The 15,563-nt window shown below is 37.1% G+C and overlaps 1 protein-coding gene across 1 annotated transcript in view; it reads left to right on the top strand.

Annotated features, from left to right (window-relative positions):
- The first annotated feature begins 7,742 nt into the window (after positions 1–7,742).
- The window catches only part of COL1A1_2 (collagen, type I, alpha 1), a 42,523-nt gene continuing 34,702 nt past the window's right edge, over positions 7,743–15,563 (top strand). The window contains exons 1-2 of the mRNA XM_012942925.3: positions 7,743–7,847; positions 13,401–14,327. Of these exons, the coding sequence (XP_012798379.2) occupies positions 13,464–14,327 (864 nt within the window). The 5' untranslated portion in view covers positions 7,743–7,847; positions 13,401–13,463. The remainder of the gene's footprint in view (positions 7,848–13,400; positions 14,328–15,563) is intronic.

Below are 15,563 nucleotides of genomic sequence, written 5' to 3'. Positions count from 1 at the left end.
CTCTTTTTTTGTTTTAAGAAAAAAAGATTTTCTCATTCAAGATTCTCACGTTATATTTACAATGTCTATCATCAACATTGATCATTAGTTCATAAGAACAAACAACAATCAATCTTATTTGCTTTCTTCTTCTTCAAATGTTACATAACAAATGACATTTATTCTATCTGAATAGTTATGTCAATCTATTCTAATGTCATATTTAAAATTTCTATTAAAAGATACCATGAAATGCATTAATTATAAATAAGGTATTAATGGGGATTAATCAATTTGTACGTTTTACAATTACTTACTTACTTACTTACGCCTGTTACTACGAATGGAGCATAGGCCAACGACCAGCGTTCTCCAACACACTCTGTCATGGGACTTCCTTTCTAGTTCCATCCAATTCTTGTTCATTTTTCTCATGTCTATCCCCATTTCCCGGCGTAATGTGTTCTTTGGCCTTCCTCCCTTACTTTGGTCTTGAGGATCCCATGTGAGGGTTTGTCTTGTGACGCAGTTCGGTGCTTTCATCAATGTGTGTCCTATCCACATCCAACGCTTCTTCCTCCACTGGGATCTGGTTTGTTCTCTCCCATAGTAGGTTGTTGCTAATAGTATCTGTCCGGCCAACGGATTCGAAGTATTTTGCGTAGACAACTGTTAATGAACACCTGTATCTTCCGGATGATGGCTTTCGTAGTTCTCCAGGTTTCCGCCCCATACAAGGTTTTACAATCGGTTGTCATTAATTCTAAACAATTCTATATCTGAAAGGGTTTTTGTGGATAGGATAGTAATTTCAATAGTTGAAATCATGAGTTAATAGAAGCTAGACTACCATGGAAAGTCTGGAAGCACTGGACGGCCGTTTCGTCCTGTTGTGGGAATCTTCAGCAGTGCGCGTACACAATCCCGATCAAGGGATTCGAACCTAGGGCATTCAGTCTCGCGCGAGAACGCTTAACCTCTAAACCACTGAGCCGGCCTGCATCCAATGGTGTTAACGTCTAAGGTCAACCAGTCGACGAAATTGCACGATCATCTTCCATTATATTGAGGTAGATACCTGTTTCTACCCAACACGGATTAGCTTCACTGGTCTCGGCTTCTCACTAGAACTCCGAGAATTCCCTCACGAAGCTAGTCACTAGTGAGCTTGAGGTAAACGTCAATATGAGGTTGTGGAGATTATTATGTTTTCGATTGAGATCATGAACCGATTGTTGTTAGACCACCATTGAAAACGTGGAAGCACTGGACGGCAGTTTCGTCCTAGTACAGGATTCCATAAAACCCTCATTCTGACAACGGTTCAGTGATTCAGTTAGCTATTTAAACGTTCAAAAAATTATTTTCTATAAAAAACATTTTTGTGTGTAACCATATATACTACTTAATTTGTTCTTCCAATATACAATAGTTATATGAATAATTTTTAGAAATAGCTTGCATAGTGTACTTATTCTTGTTTTATCGACCGATTGTTTTCATTTTATCGGATTTCTCTTTTAAAATAAGTGAATGTACGTAATGTTAGTTATCAGAATAAATAGGTATAAAACTATGAGATAAAATCCATAACTGAGATCGTGGATGCGCACTGATGAGGAGTCTCATGCTACGACAAAACAGCCGTCCAGTGCTTCCAGGTTTCCGAAGACCACTGAGCCGACATCCAATGGCGTTAATGTCTAACTTCTATCGATCTATGATTTTGCGCAACTCTTCATCCGTTGTCTGAGGTAGATAACTATCTCTATGAGACACGGGTTCGAGGTCCGCATGAAGGATCGTGGATGAATATTGTTGATACCCATACTATGACGAAACGGCTGTCCAGTGCTTCCAAGTCTCCAATAGTGGTCTAGCTTAGATTGACTCGTGAATTCAACTGTTAAAATACTTCAATCTGTACAAGCCTTCATACTGATAACATCGAAATTGATAGTTTTCTCTTTTAGTCTAGTGTTTTAACGTGACATATTTGGGTGAACAATGCTGAAAAAACTTTAGTTAAACAGTTTTAGAAGATAAGTTACATTTGTATGTGTAAATGTTTACAGATGAACAGAAACTTAGATATCAGGTAGCATTCTGGATAGTTATTTGTTTCTAAGGTTAGAGAGCTGAAATGTTTCTGGCTACCATCGTACCAGTAATCAATAGTCATTGAATTTCGAAGGGCTGATATCGAGATTGATTTCATCGAAGTTCTAACAGTCATTAAACTCAATTAACGTCATAGTGAGACAGTAACTTGTCATTAGGTATGGATGAAGATCACATGAAATCCTTATTGAATGAATACTGAAAATTCTGTTCCATTGAATTCTGGTTCAGTACTATGTATTCAATGATAATACTAGTAGGTAAATCTGTAGATCATGATATTGGTCCCATCTAGGAGAGGAATAGGCCGTGAGAATCTAAACATGTGACATATCTGGGTTTAAATGTCATTTCAATGTGAAACTGTAGGTAAGAACTTTGGAAACGACTCACTCTATCAGAAGAAATTTATTATAAATCTAGCTAAGTTCTCAGCCTATATTTTCATGTCTGCTCGGGAACGACAATTATATATATCAGTTTAAGGGTTGTGGAGATTGTTAAGTTTTTTTATTGGGATCATGAACCAATTAATGTTAGACCACAACTGAAAACCTGGAAGCACTGGACGGCCGCTTCGTCTCATTGGATGCCGTCTCAGTGGTCCGGTAGTTTAGGCGCTCGCGCGCAAGACTGAAGGCCCTGGGTTCGAATCCCACGAGCGGGATCGTGGATGCGCACTTCTGAGGAGTTCCAAAATAGGACGAAACGGCCGTCCAGTGCTTCCAGATTTCCAATGGTGGTCTAACATCAATCGGTTCATGATCTCAATTATATATATACCAAAGATGTGTGTATCCATTTATTCACTTCACGAATCACATTTTATCAGTCCATTCTCAGTCTTCTAACCCGCATAGCTGATTGAGCAAACGTACAAGGAACGTATCTATCTAAATAGTTTGATTTTCATTTCTGTTCCCATTTATAAAATGAATATTCTGTCTTAATGATTTACATTATATTAGTGTACACTAGTAACTAATTTCAAAATGTGAAATACATCATACATGTGAAAATAGATCATGGTTAGACAAAATTGTTAATTGACTGAAGTCATCAATGTAACCAATCGAATGTCAATTCATCGCTCTGACGATTGAACAACTTCAGTAAGGACTTCCATCAAAGAAAGGGTCATGGATATTATAAATTAAAGAGTCTCATAATGAGATAAAATTGAATTTCAATGATTATTTTTATTAAAGTCAATTCGTGAAGTAATTTGTTAGTGCCTTTGTTACTGGATGTTTAGTTGGGTGGATGATCAATACTGAGGACAGTCATACTATGACAAAACAGCCGTCCAGTAATTCAAGGTTTCCTATGATCACTGAGCCGACATCTAACGTCGTTAATGTCTAACTTCGATCGATTAATGGCTTTGTGACCGAATGTTAAGTTGGGTAATGATTATCCACTGACTGGATATCACAAATTATTGATAGATATCAGTATAAGATATTTGGTTATGTTTGTCTTTTTATGGATTCAGTTTCAGTTTCAGTTTGGGAAGGACAGGAGGCTCGATGGCCTATGTTAGTCCTGGCAATGGTGGTCTCTCAGTTTAAACTTGACAGAAAACATTTACGCAGTTTTATAGTGTACAATATATCTTAGTAACTTTCTATTTCTTATTTCATTACTAAAGTATATAATTTGAATTATTTTTTCTGGTAAGCGTTTTTTATAATGACCGTCAGACAAATCCATCACGGGAAAGCAGCAGGACCCGACAACATACCAGCTGAAGCACTGAAGTCAGACATCAAAGTAACTACAAACATGCTTTACCTTCTATTCAAAAAGATTTGGGAGGAGGAACAAGTGCCGATGGACTGGAAAGAAGGGCGCCTTGTCAAGATTCTAAAGAAAGGAGATCTGAGCAAATGTGAAAACTACAGAGGCATTACACTACTGTCAATACCAGGGAAAGTCTTCAACAGATTGTTGCTGAACCGGATGAAGGATGCAGTAGACGCCCAACTTCGAGATCAACAAGCTGGATTCAGTAAGGATCAGTCGTGCACAGACCAAATTGCGACACAACGGATCATCGTCGAACAATCAGTTGAGTGGAACTCGTCACTATACATCAACTTCATTGATTATGAAAAGGCATTTGACAGTGTGGATAGGAGGACGTTATGGAAACTTCTTCGACACTACGGAGTTCCTGAGAAGATTGTCAATATTATCCGGAACTCATACGACGGACTACAGTGCAAGGTCGTGCATGGAGGACAGCTGACAGATGCATTCCAAGTAAGGACCGGAGTCAGACAAGGCTGTTTACTCTCTCCCTTCCTCTTTCTTCTGGTGGTCGACTGGATTATGAAGACCTCAACATCTGAAGGAAAACACGGAATACAATGGACAGCTCAGAACCAATTAGACGATCTGGACTTCGCAGATGACCTAGCCCTCCTATCACGTACACACGAACAGATGCAGATGAAGACAGCCAGTGTAGCAGCAGTCTCTGCATCAGTAGGCCTCAGTATACACAAAAGGAAAACCAAGGTCCTCAAATTCAAAGCGGAGAACAGCAATCCAATCACTCTTGATGGCGAAACTCTGGAAGATGTAGAGTCCTTGACATACCTAGGAAGCATCGTCGATGGACAAGGAGGTCCAGATGCAGACGTAAAGGCGAGGACTGGCAAAGCAAGGGTCGCATTCCTACAATTGAAGAACATATGGAACTCAAAACAACTTTCAACCAATATCAAAATGAGAACCTTCAATACGAACGTCAAGGCAGTTCTACTGTATGGAGCTGAAACTTGGAGAACTACAACAACCACAATCAAGAAAGTACAAGTATTTATAAATAGCTGTCTTTGCAAGATACTCAACATCCATTGGCCGGATGCCATCAGCAATAGCCTTTTGTGGGAGAGAACAAACCAACTTCCAACTGAAGAAGAAGAAATTAGGAAAAGACGATGGAAATGGATAGGACATACATTACGCAAATCGTCAAACTACATCACGAGACAAGCCCTAACTTGGAATCCTGAAGGGAAGCGAAAAAGAGGGAGGCCAAAGAACACATTGCGTCGGATAATAGAAGCAGATATGAAAAGGATGAATTACAACTGGAAGGAGCTGGAAAGGATTGCCCATGACAGTCTTGGATGGAGAATGCTGGTGAGCGGCCTATGCTCCTTCACGAGGAGTAACAGGCGTAACGTAACGTAAAGTATATAATTTGTATTGCATACTTAGGAACGCTGACTTTATTTCTCAATGGAAGCAATTTAAATTGGGTTGTGTTGTATGCTACTCATATCAACAAATATAAGTAGTATGTAACATCAGTCAAAAATGGAATGCCTGACAGCAGAAGGTTTAGAAGATCAAATAGAAGAGAAAGGGAACAGAGAATGATTGGTATGGAAAAGAAGGAGAACGTAGGACAACGTCGGACCAGGTAGATGTATATGCATTGATCAAAGTTGTTATACCTCATTAATACAACAATATGAACACCAAATTCATAGAAGTAGTCACTTCAATGACAGTAACATATAAAAGGAAGATTGTGTATAAGGACATAGTACAGGAAGAAAGAATTAGTTCTCAGGGTTTAATGGAAGACAAAGGGTGTATACACCGACGCCATTGTGATCGATTCTGAGCCATGTCACCCACAGTCTCCAACCATTGGTTACGAAAGTCACGCGGACCCCAACCATGTAGTCTGCATCTACCAACATGGTTCAGACTGGAAATTAGTGACTTCAAGAACTGATGCCACATTTTGGTTTGGCCTCCCCTAAATGAAGTAATGAACGAATAGTATTCACATTTTATCACATATGTTCTCGTTCACCATAGGGTGATATTTGTCTAAAGTATCATGTTTTCTTGCTTTCTTAGATAAACACTTTAAATAGGAGGATCTTATTGATTTCTTAACAACACTATCAGTACATACATAAATAAAAATTAAACTAATAGCATTTCTTCACAGTTTGTTAACAGCTTATTCTGTAAACATGGAATTTAATTCGTTCTTGTCCATCTCTTTAACCTGATTTATGAACTTATCGGTGTTTATAGGCTTTATTAGTATAGAGTTGTGGAGATTATTCATTGAGATCTTGGACCGATTGATGTTAGACCACCATTGAAAACCTAGAAGCACTTGACGTCCGTTTCGTCCTGCTGTGGTACTCTTCAGCAGTGCGCATCCACGATCCCGCTCGTGGGATTCAAACCCAGGGCCTTCAGTCTCGCTCTAGAACGCTTAACCTACTTGAAAATGATCCAGCAGGCATCCAACGGTGTTAACATCTAACGTCAACCGAAATTGCACGATACCTATCTCTACCCAACACGGATTCACTTCACTGGTATCGGCTTCTCATTAGAGTGGATGAGCACTGCTGAGGAGTTCCACAATAGGACAAAACGGCCGTCCAGTGCTTCCGTGTTTTCAATGATGGTCTAACATCAATCAGTTCATGATCTCAATCAGACTTATACAGAAATACAATAAAGGTGTAATTTTTTTAAAAGATATTTTGAAGTGTTTCATCGAGGTTCTGGACTATATTCGATCAATTTCTGTATGCATAAAGGTATTCCATGAGTTCATATATCAACAGTGACAATAGTTACAATGTTTAGCAGGATTTCTAGCAATCTGACAGTAAACACTAGTACTTAAATGTTGTTGTTTTTAGGACTGCAATTAATCCGTCTCATATTGGCATATGTACATCCTGTGAGGATTGACTTGATATTGCCTTTATTCACAAACATGATGGATGGTGGTTAACAATAAAATCCAGGACAGGCGTTTCGTCTTATTCGTAACTCTTTAGCTAAATGTTCCTGGATCACAGATTTGATGTTCACTCCAGTACTCGAAACTAGTACCGTTCGCTTCAAACGCCATCCCTTATAAAGCATGTGACTTAAGTCAATATCGAGGCAATCCACACAGAATACACGTATACCAATAAGGGACAGTTAAAGTCCTAAAACAACAATGGGAAGATACAAACAAACAGTACTAAGTGAATTTGAACCTCACCCCATAGCACAATCATGTGACCATCAGGACTCAGTAGTTAAGTGGATAATGCGAATGGTTCTAGATTCGAGTTTTGGTGTGAACTACAACTCTGAGATACAAATACATCCAGTCGATGAGTCCTAAATAGGACGAAACGTATGTTTTAGATTTCAATACTAAACACTATCTTTCTTTGTTTATAAACAATATACTTATTCATTCCTATAAGCATTCATTAAGCAAAACAATCTTATATAATCAGTCAGGGGTTCTATGGAGATTTTAGAAATTTCAATAGTTCAAATCATGAGTCGATTGAAATTAGACCACTTGGGTTCAAAACTCGCGGGGAGCGGGATCGTGGATGCACACTGTCACTGAGGAGTCCCACACTAGGACGAAACGGCCGTCTAATGATTCCAAGTTTTTCATGGTAGTCTAACTTCAATCGATTCATGATTTGAACTATTGAAATCTTATATCAGTTTAAATGATTTGAGTTCAGGTTTATGCAAATGAATTGGATTGGTTGATCTTTTTTTAACCAATCACAGTTTGAGTAAAGAAATGGGAGAAAAACAAATTTCTTCTCATAAAATATTATATTTTACATAACTTATTTATTCTAATTGTACTATGTACGTTATCATATACACTGTCACTATAAACATTTGATTATCCTATTACTATTTGGACTAGATTAGTTATTATTAGAGAAGTAAGTGGAATTGATATTCATGTAATGATATTCTTTTTATGGTTTAAAACATCAATTGAGTTTAGGAAGCATTGGATAACTATTTCTCTTTTTGTTCAGCAGTAAGGAATCGTGACGATTATTCTGGAGATTGAACTCAGGACTTTGAGTCTCATTTACGAACGATTAAACTCTAGAACATTGAGCTAGGATTCAATAGCATTAGTGTCTACAAACCTTATCGATTTTCCTTGATGGATAATTGTCTCACTCCTGACACATATAGAACTCTACTAGTTATGGATTTATACTTGAACTCCTGGGGACTATCACCAATGAACTTATGATATATATCTGTTTAATGAATGAAGGGATAATAATCACAGTATATAAATGGAGATATTCGTGGAGGTTACTGGATATAACATAGGTCAATGAATAATATTCTTGGCAAACCTATACACTGATAATCAGTAATCAATATTTCTTCAATTCTTGATTAATCACATATCTTATACAGTCAGAGACGTTACCACTGAGCTTTCCGGGCCGCGACTGACCTCCTGTAGGACTGAGATGTAATCACAATTGAATGATCACTGGATGGTGATCAATGTCATGTGTGTCAAGTCAAGTCAAGTGAAGCTGGGTGACACGGGATTGAATCCGTCGGGGAGCACTAGTTCCATCAAGATTACAGGTACACTTTGCTTGAAGAGTGCCATGTAACATGAAACCCGGGTTCAGAGTTTCTTGTCGACTACCTCCAACCACCATATGATCTCAATATATAGTGCACGCAGTGTCGAGTCATCTAGACTGGTGGCCACACTGCAACATGGTCGATAGCATTCGATCTGCACTAATAATAAGGACTTGACACATGTGACATTGATCACCACCCAGTGATCAATCAATTGTGACAGTTGTGCTTATTGTGCACAAATAGAAAGATATTGATTTTTTGAAAACTTTTTCAAGTTTATAGAGTAAATAGAATGTGAATTACATTAAGACTCAGGATCTATATTTCATCCTATTTAGGATATTTTAGTTGGATATACTTGTATTATAGAGTTGATATTCAATTTGAGATTTGATCTACTTTGAATTATGTTGAATCTAATTAACACATACAAACATCAACTGAAAGACAAAACGTTTTCAAAATGATTAGATCTTGTTTATTATAATGATTTCAGTAGATCGTTTGAGCAATTTGTTGATAGTGTATCGTAAAGTATCATAAATGTGTATCAAAAACATATAAACATTTTTTTACTAAGTTCCATTGAATACAGATGTCATATACTTGTCGAAGAAGTGCATAAGATAGATTGATTTGCCCCCAAACGCCTTAGTACGGTTGGAGATAGAGAGAGAGAGAGTCAGCTTTCTCTCTCCAAATGCTCTCATATAGCTACGTGCACACAACCACTGACAACGAAGTCTTACTCATTGCCTTCTCGCAAAGGGGGTGTTGTTTACGAAATTTAGAGGACGAAAACCGAATGTCTAGCTCTTTAACCAGGTTGGTGGATATGGAGAATCCATCTAGAACAGTTGGAAACCCTCATTCCAAACCAATGGTGTACATGGACTCTAGGATCCGAAGGAAACAAATGGCGTATGAACCAGTCGTTGGTCATCAACTACCATGAGACTGCATCACCTAACGTTGCTTCACTGCCTTATGGATTAGATTTTCAGATCAAAGGCTCTGGGTGTGGTCTATTGAGAAAACTACCTGCTTCGGTTTGTGCACCCGGATAGTATCATAGCCCATGCACAAATCAAATGAATCGTGTAGCGCATATATATTCAGTGGTCTTTTATACCAATATTTATGTGTACAAATAAAATGTTTAAATGCACAAAGGATTCGTCAAATTTTTATTTCCTCGTTTAAGCATCTGAAAACTGAAACTTTGTCCCAGATATTCAATGATACGAATGATTTCCTTTTCAAGCTTGAACAAGGTTTCATTTACTTAAAGAGGAAAAAATGGGGGTGGTTTTAGCAGGAATACTCTCGAAAATATCAATTACAAAGATGACTGTGATCGACACCACTGTTGTTGTAATGATATTCATGTCAGAATTGGATATAAAGTAATACTTTGGAAACATAAATAATGTAATTATTATTTGTACAACTATACTGTACCATCTTATCAACTATGTGGGATTCAATATTGAAGGATCTTTTGAGATCTTTATCAAACAGTATCTCTTTAGATGATCATTTTATGTACTTCGTCTAGGATAACAGTGGAAGCTTTACAATCGAAACTATTCATTCGGGAGTGCGCGACATCATAAAAGGTATTCATTCGAGCTGCAAATCTATTCTGTCCTCTTAAAATACTTTACGTCCATATTCAGCTACTAAACATTCATATATATCCTCCGATTGAATGCAGTTATTTTGCGAACTCTTAAGAAAAAGTTTACTATGTACAGAGTATTTACCTTTTGATGGAGTTTTATTCTCTGAGCTGGATAGTTTGGTCGCGGAGTTTTCATTGTTCTTCTTGAACGACATCATCAACACAAACTTCAGGCAGAAGTAAAGTGTTCGAATTTCTCTAAATGTGGTGAATAACTTGTCTTGTAGACTTCAATTTACCTATTTATCTATTACGTATATTCCTCTTAAGCAAATTATGATAATGGATAAGTGAAATGCAAGACGCTCATCCAAGAATCATCCATTGAATGCATTTTCACTTCGATATTGATATTCACACCAAAACGAAACACGAACCGTGGATTTCATTACTTACTTACTTACAACCAATGAAGTATAGACCGACGACCAGTATTCTCTAACCCACTCTGTCATCGGTCTTCCTTTCTAGTTCTATCCAACTGTTGTTCATTCTTCTTATGTCTGTCTCCATTTATCGGCGTATTGTATTCTATGATCTTGCTCTTCTCCTTTTGCCATGAGGATTTCAAGCGATGAGGGCTTGCCCTATGACGCAGTTGTGAGGTTTCTTCAATGTATGTCCTATCCACTTCCAACAATACAGTACACTCAATATGTATATAAGCCAAATAAGGCTGATCAATTACATTCCTTAACATTAATACTGAAATGTTTCAAACCTTTTCTTAACAAAATGAACTATATTTCTCTGAACTGAAAATATAAATAAAATCAAGGTTAAACATCAATTTAGATTGTGTTGTATGTTTCAGTTCAACATAAATCTAATTTTCTAACTGACCTTTACATAGAAACAGAATGAGATATAGATTATCTTTTCTTTTCTGGTATATATATGTATAGAATGATTGAAAGTATTAACATACTTCATAGATAATGATTAGGCACAGTAAAATGTCAGATCCTTTCGAACCTGACCTCTGTTCTGTTTCAACGACTTAGAACGGCCTCACAAAAGGCGGTCATTCCGTATTTCCAAATGCTGTAGGTTTGTTAGATGTCCTTTGGGTTGCATGAATGAATACCAAGTGTTCTCCTATTTTAGTGGTCTTTTGCTGAAACATTTCCATAAACTCATTGCAAAGAACATTGATTTAGCTCTCTCCGTCTTGTAATACACACGTTGGATCGATTGTTGCTTCGTAACAACTACCGACATCCATGTTCGCCATCATCATAATTAGGGAAGTAAATCAAGTGTAAAATATGTTAGAACTCATTTTTACATAAACCTCTGATTGTGATCTAATGTTGATTTGATGGTGAATTTCAATTGCTTAAGTTAGCATTGTTACAAATAACCATATTAGGCTGACTAAACCTTCACTGAGGTTGTAAGCAGCTAATATGTCAAACTACTAATAAAGTAGAATAAAAACCATGTAACAAGCACAAAAACATTACGAAAATTGACACAGTGATCTACTATTCACTTTGAATATTACTCAAATTAGTTATGGTTGCTAGGGACAGTGTCAATGTAAAGTGATAGCAGATAAGTGGTTTAACTTAGGGGATTCATTCATAAGAGTGGCTAAACATTTAAATTTCCTGAAATCTCATTTGTGGAATAAGATACACTTACATATACTAGAACATTCAATGCATCTTCAGAGGAGCAGTATGCATCAATGCAACGAACAAAGGATGCGAGTGATTTTATTATGCGGATAGATTGTGGTAGATTATTCCAGAGCCTAGAAAATCTACAGGTTAAGTAATTCATATAGAGAGATGATTTAGGATGAGTTTGTTTCACTAGTGACAAGGAGCTACGAATGTTGTGATAAGAAGTTTCTGCATATTAAATTACTTGATTGGATGTATTTATTTATTTATTTAAACACATAAACATTGGTACAAGGAGGCATCAATTAAATATGCACCACACAAATCATTCGATATGCGTAAGGGCTGGGGTACTGTGGGCCACACCCAGAGTCTTTGGCCTAAAGGTCTGACTCAGAAGGCAGTAAGTCAACGTCACGAGATGCAAACCCATGGTAGTCGGTGACCAACAGTTGGTTCATACTACATTTCTTCCTATAGGATCCTGTAGCCCATGTACATCATTGGTTTGAAATCAGGGTTTTCCAACTCCCGTAGGTGGGTCCTCCATATCCACCAACTCGGTTAAAGCCCCGAACATTCGCTTTTCGTCCTCTCAATTTGCTGCTAGAATGTAAAGAGTAGGACTTCGCTGTCAGTGGTTGTATGCACGTAACCACTTGAGAGCATTTGGAGTAGGAGAGCTAACTTTCCCCACTCTCGGCCATACCAGGGCATTTTGGGGGCTAGTTTATTAAGTATTTTGAAGAAAAAGATAAAATTTGACCTGAGTTTCTTTTCCCAAAAAGGGTCGAGCCCAAATGTATCACATCTAGAATTATGAGTCAAGGTACAATCAGTTCCAAGGATACGAAGTGTATATCGTCTTTGCATTGATTTCAACCTCAATTTATCCTTTATACGCTCACTACTAAGAATAAAGGTGCAGTATTCTACGAGTGGTCGTACACAAACTTTGTTCATTCAAATATGTAACTCATTGTTATAAAGATTTCGAGTTATGTAACTGTTATAACTTGTAGGCTTTGTGACGTAGTGATACCACCGATTAGAGAACAGTGAGTTGTCGACCGGACCAAAGACACATCAAACCTGTACGCGCAGTCTAGAGTCTTTATCGGTCCTTTGTCCTGCCTAGCTCTGCCTGTCTGTTCGAATCCAGGACACCAATCTCAGCCTCCACCATATGAATTATGTATTTCAAACATACTGGGTTTATATACAAACCAAACAGACCACATCGTACCATAAAGTAGAAAAACAACATTAATACAAGATTTAGCCAAATGTAGCTGTGAATATGGCAGGCAGTAATGAATAGTCTGGGCATAATTCAAGAATGGTAAATCGTAGAATAATAGTCCATGGGTCAATATAAAGCTTATAATAAGAGGAACATGAATATGCAGATAGTTTAGTTAATTAACAGTTATAGAATAAAAATATACGTATAGTATCAGTCCGGAAATAGATCCCAACAGTTACCATTCATTATTCTCATTGGGATATGACAGTATCCTTTTGTTTGTTTTATATTTATCCTATTGAACTAGTGAAAGAATAATAATGAAATTGTAATTAACATCAACTAGATATACAACTATCATTCATTGTTCATGTTAACTTCAATTCAAAGTAATCCGAATACTACAGAACATAATGAATTCAATATAGAATCTATTCCATATAGAACATTTCAACAGTATACTATTCAATCGAATGATTTAAACAAACCAACCTTAAATCATCATCCTCCTCCTCCTCTTCATCCTCCACTTAGTGATATTGATAATTGTACACTAAAATCTAATTCATATTGTACAAATCATTCACTTGATCTACAATATAATAATCAATGTATAGATTTACATAAGACTATGCAGAATGGTTATAATCGAATGGATTTACATAAGAAACAATTAAGTACAAATACTACTACTACTACTACTACTAACAATACTAGTCATAATACTACTACTATTACAAATACTACTAATAATAGCAATAATAATGTTTCTAGTTCATTACGGACACCTAATTTGATGACATCATCATCATCATCATCACCAATAACACATCGAATGGATCCTAAATTAATACAACAGAATCGTATCCATTTAGACCATCTAATCTATCAAATTAAATTATTATTCATATGGAATCTATTCATTACAATGATAATAATTAGTTTAGGAATTAGTTTCTATTATCATTATTATTATTATCAATTTTATCAAAGATTACAATTCATTGAAAATCAATTAATCAATAAATTGGAATATATTGATCAAATCAATAATACTGATAATAATCATAATAATTTAGATCCAAGTTTATTATTGATTTCTGATCATGAAATGAATAGTGATCATAAGAAGGATTATCATCATAATGATAATAATAATAATGATCTGTATTCAGTAAAGAAATCTCGATTATTGAAAAGTATACAGAGTAATAGATTATGGCCTTCAGTGAATGTGAGTTTTATTTTTTATTCTTTTTGATAAAGCAAGGTGGTCTAGTGGTTAAGTGCTGGCGCGCGAGACCAGTAGGTCCTGCGTTCGAATCTCGCGAGGTGCGGGGTCGTGGATACGCACTGCCGAGGAGTCCCATACCAGGACGAAACGGCCGTCAAGTGCTTCCAGGTTTTCCATGGCGGTCTAGCTTCAATTGACTCATGATTTCAATCAGTGAAAGTAGAATAACTTTATTCTATATAGTTACAATAATCAATATTGAAATTGGGGGGTGGGGTGGGGTAGTGGTGCTGATGGTTTATGAAGATTATTGAATTCATAAGTTGATGAACGTTAGAATATCAGTGAAAATCTGGAAACATTGGATGAGTCAATGCGATAGAGATTAAGCATTCGCTCGTGAAATCGGAGGTTCTAGTGTGGTGTAGGTTAATTCTATCCATATAAGTAGTATATAACGGTGGGCAGGCTGGGAGAATGTATTTCAGTAGAAGATCGATAAGGAAAGAACGGAAAAGAAATACAGTTGGTATGGAAATGCATGAACAATGAAATCTGAGACAATGGACTGATATTTGCAAAAGGAACAGTGAAGTTTGAGACGATGGATTGATATTTTGAAAATTAACTATTTACTATATGGTTCCCAGATTTTAGTGACATGTTCTGTAATTTCGTGTCAAAAACATTCGGTTGTCCCCACTACACTGGGTTTGAATCCAGAGAGTGACGTCGCAGATGAGCACTGTTGAGGAGTCTCGTACTAGGATGAAATAAACGTACAGTCACAATTGATTGATCACTGGGTGGTGATCAATGTCATATGTGTCAAGTCCTTAGTTAGTACAGATCGAATGCAATCCCGTCAACTACCTCTGACCACCATCTAATCTCAATATATAGTGCACGCAGTGTCGAGTCACCTAGACTGGTGGCCACATTGCAACATGGTCGATAGCATTCGATCTGCATTAAATAAGGAATTGAGACGCATGACATTGATCACCATCCAGTGATCAATCAATTGTGATCACATCTCAGTCCTACAGGACGTCAGTCGCGGCCCGGATAGCTCATTCGTAACATCTCTCATTTTGAAGCTGGGTCACACGGGATCGAGTCCTTCGGGGAGCACCAGTTCCCTCAAGATTAAAGGTACACCTTGCTGACGAGTGTCACGTAACACGAAACCCTGGTCCATAGTTTCCTGTCAACTACCTCCAACCACCATCTAAA

The sequence above is a fragment of the Schistosoma haematobium genome, chromosome 7, assembly GCF_000699445.3.
Source record: "Schistosoma haematobium chromosome 7, whole genome shotgun sequence".
Classification (NCBI taxonomy): domain Eukaryota; kingdom Metazoa; phylum Platyhelminthes; class Trematoda; order Strigeidida; family Schistosomatidae; genus Schistosoma; species Schistosoma haematobium.
Note: the sequence above shows the minus strand (reverse complement) of the source record. Positions and strands in the feature narration are given on the sequence as shown.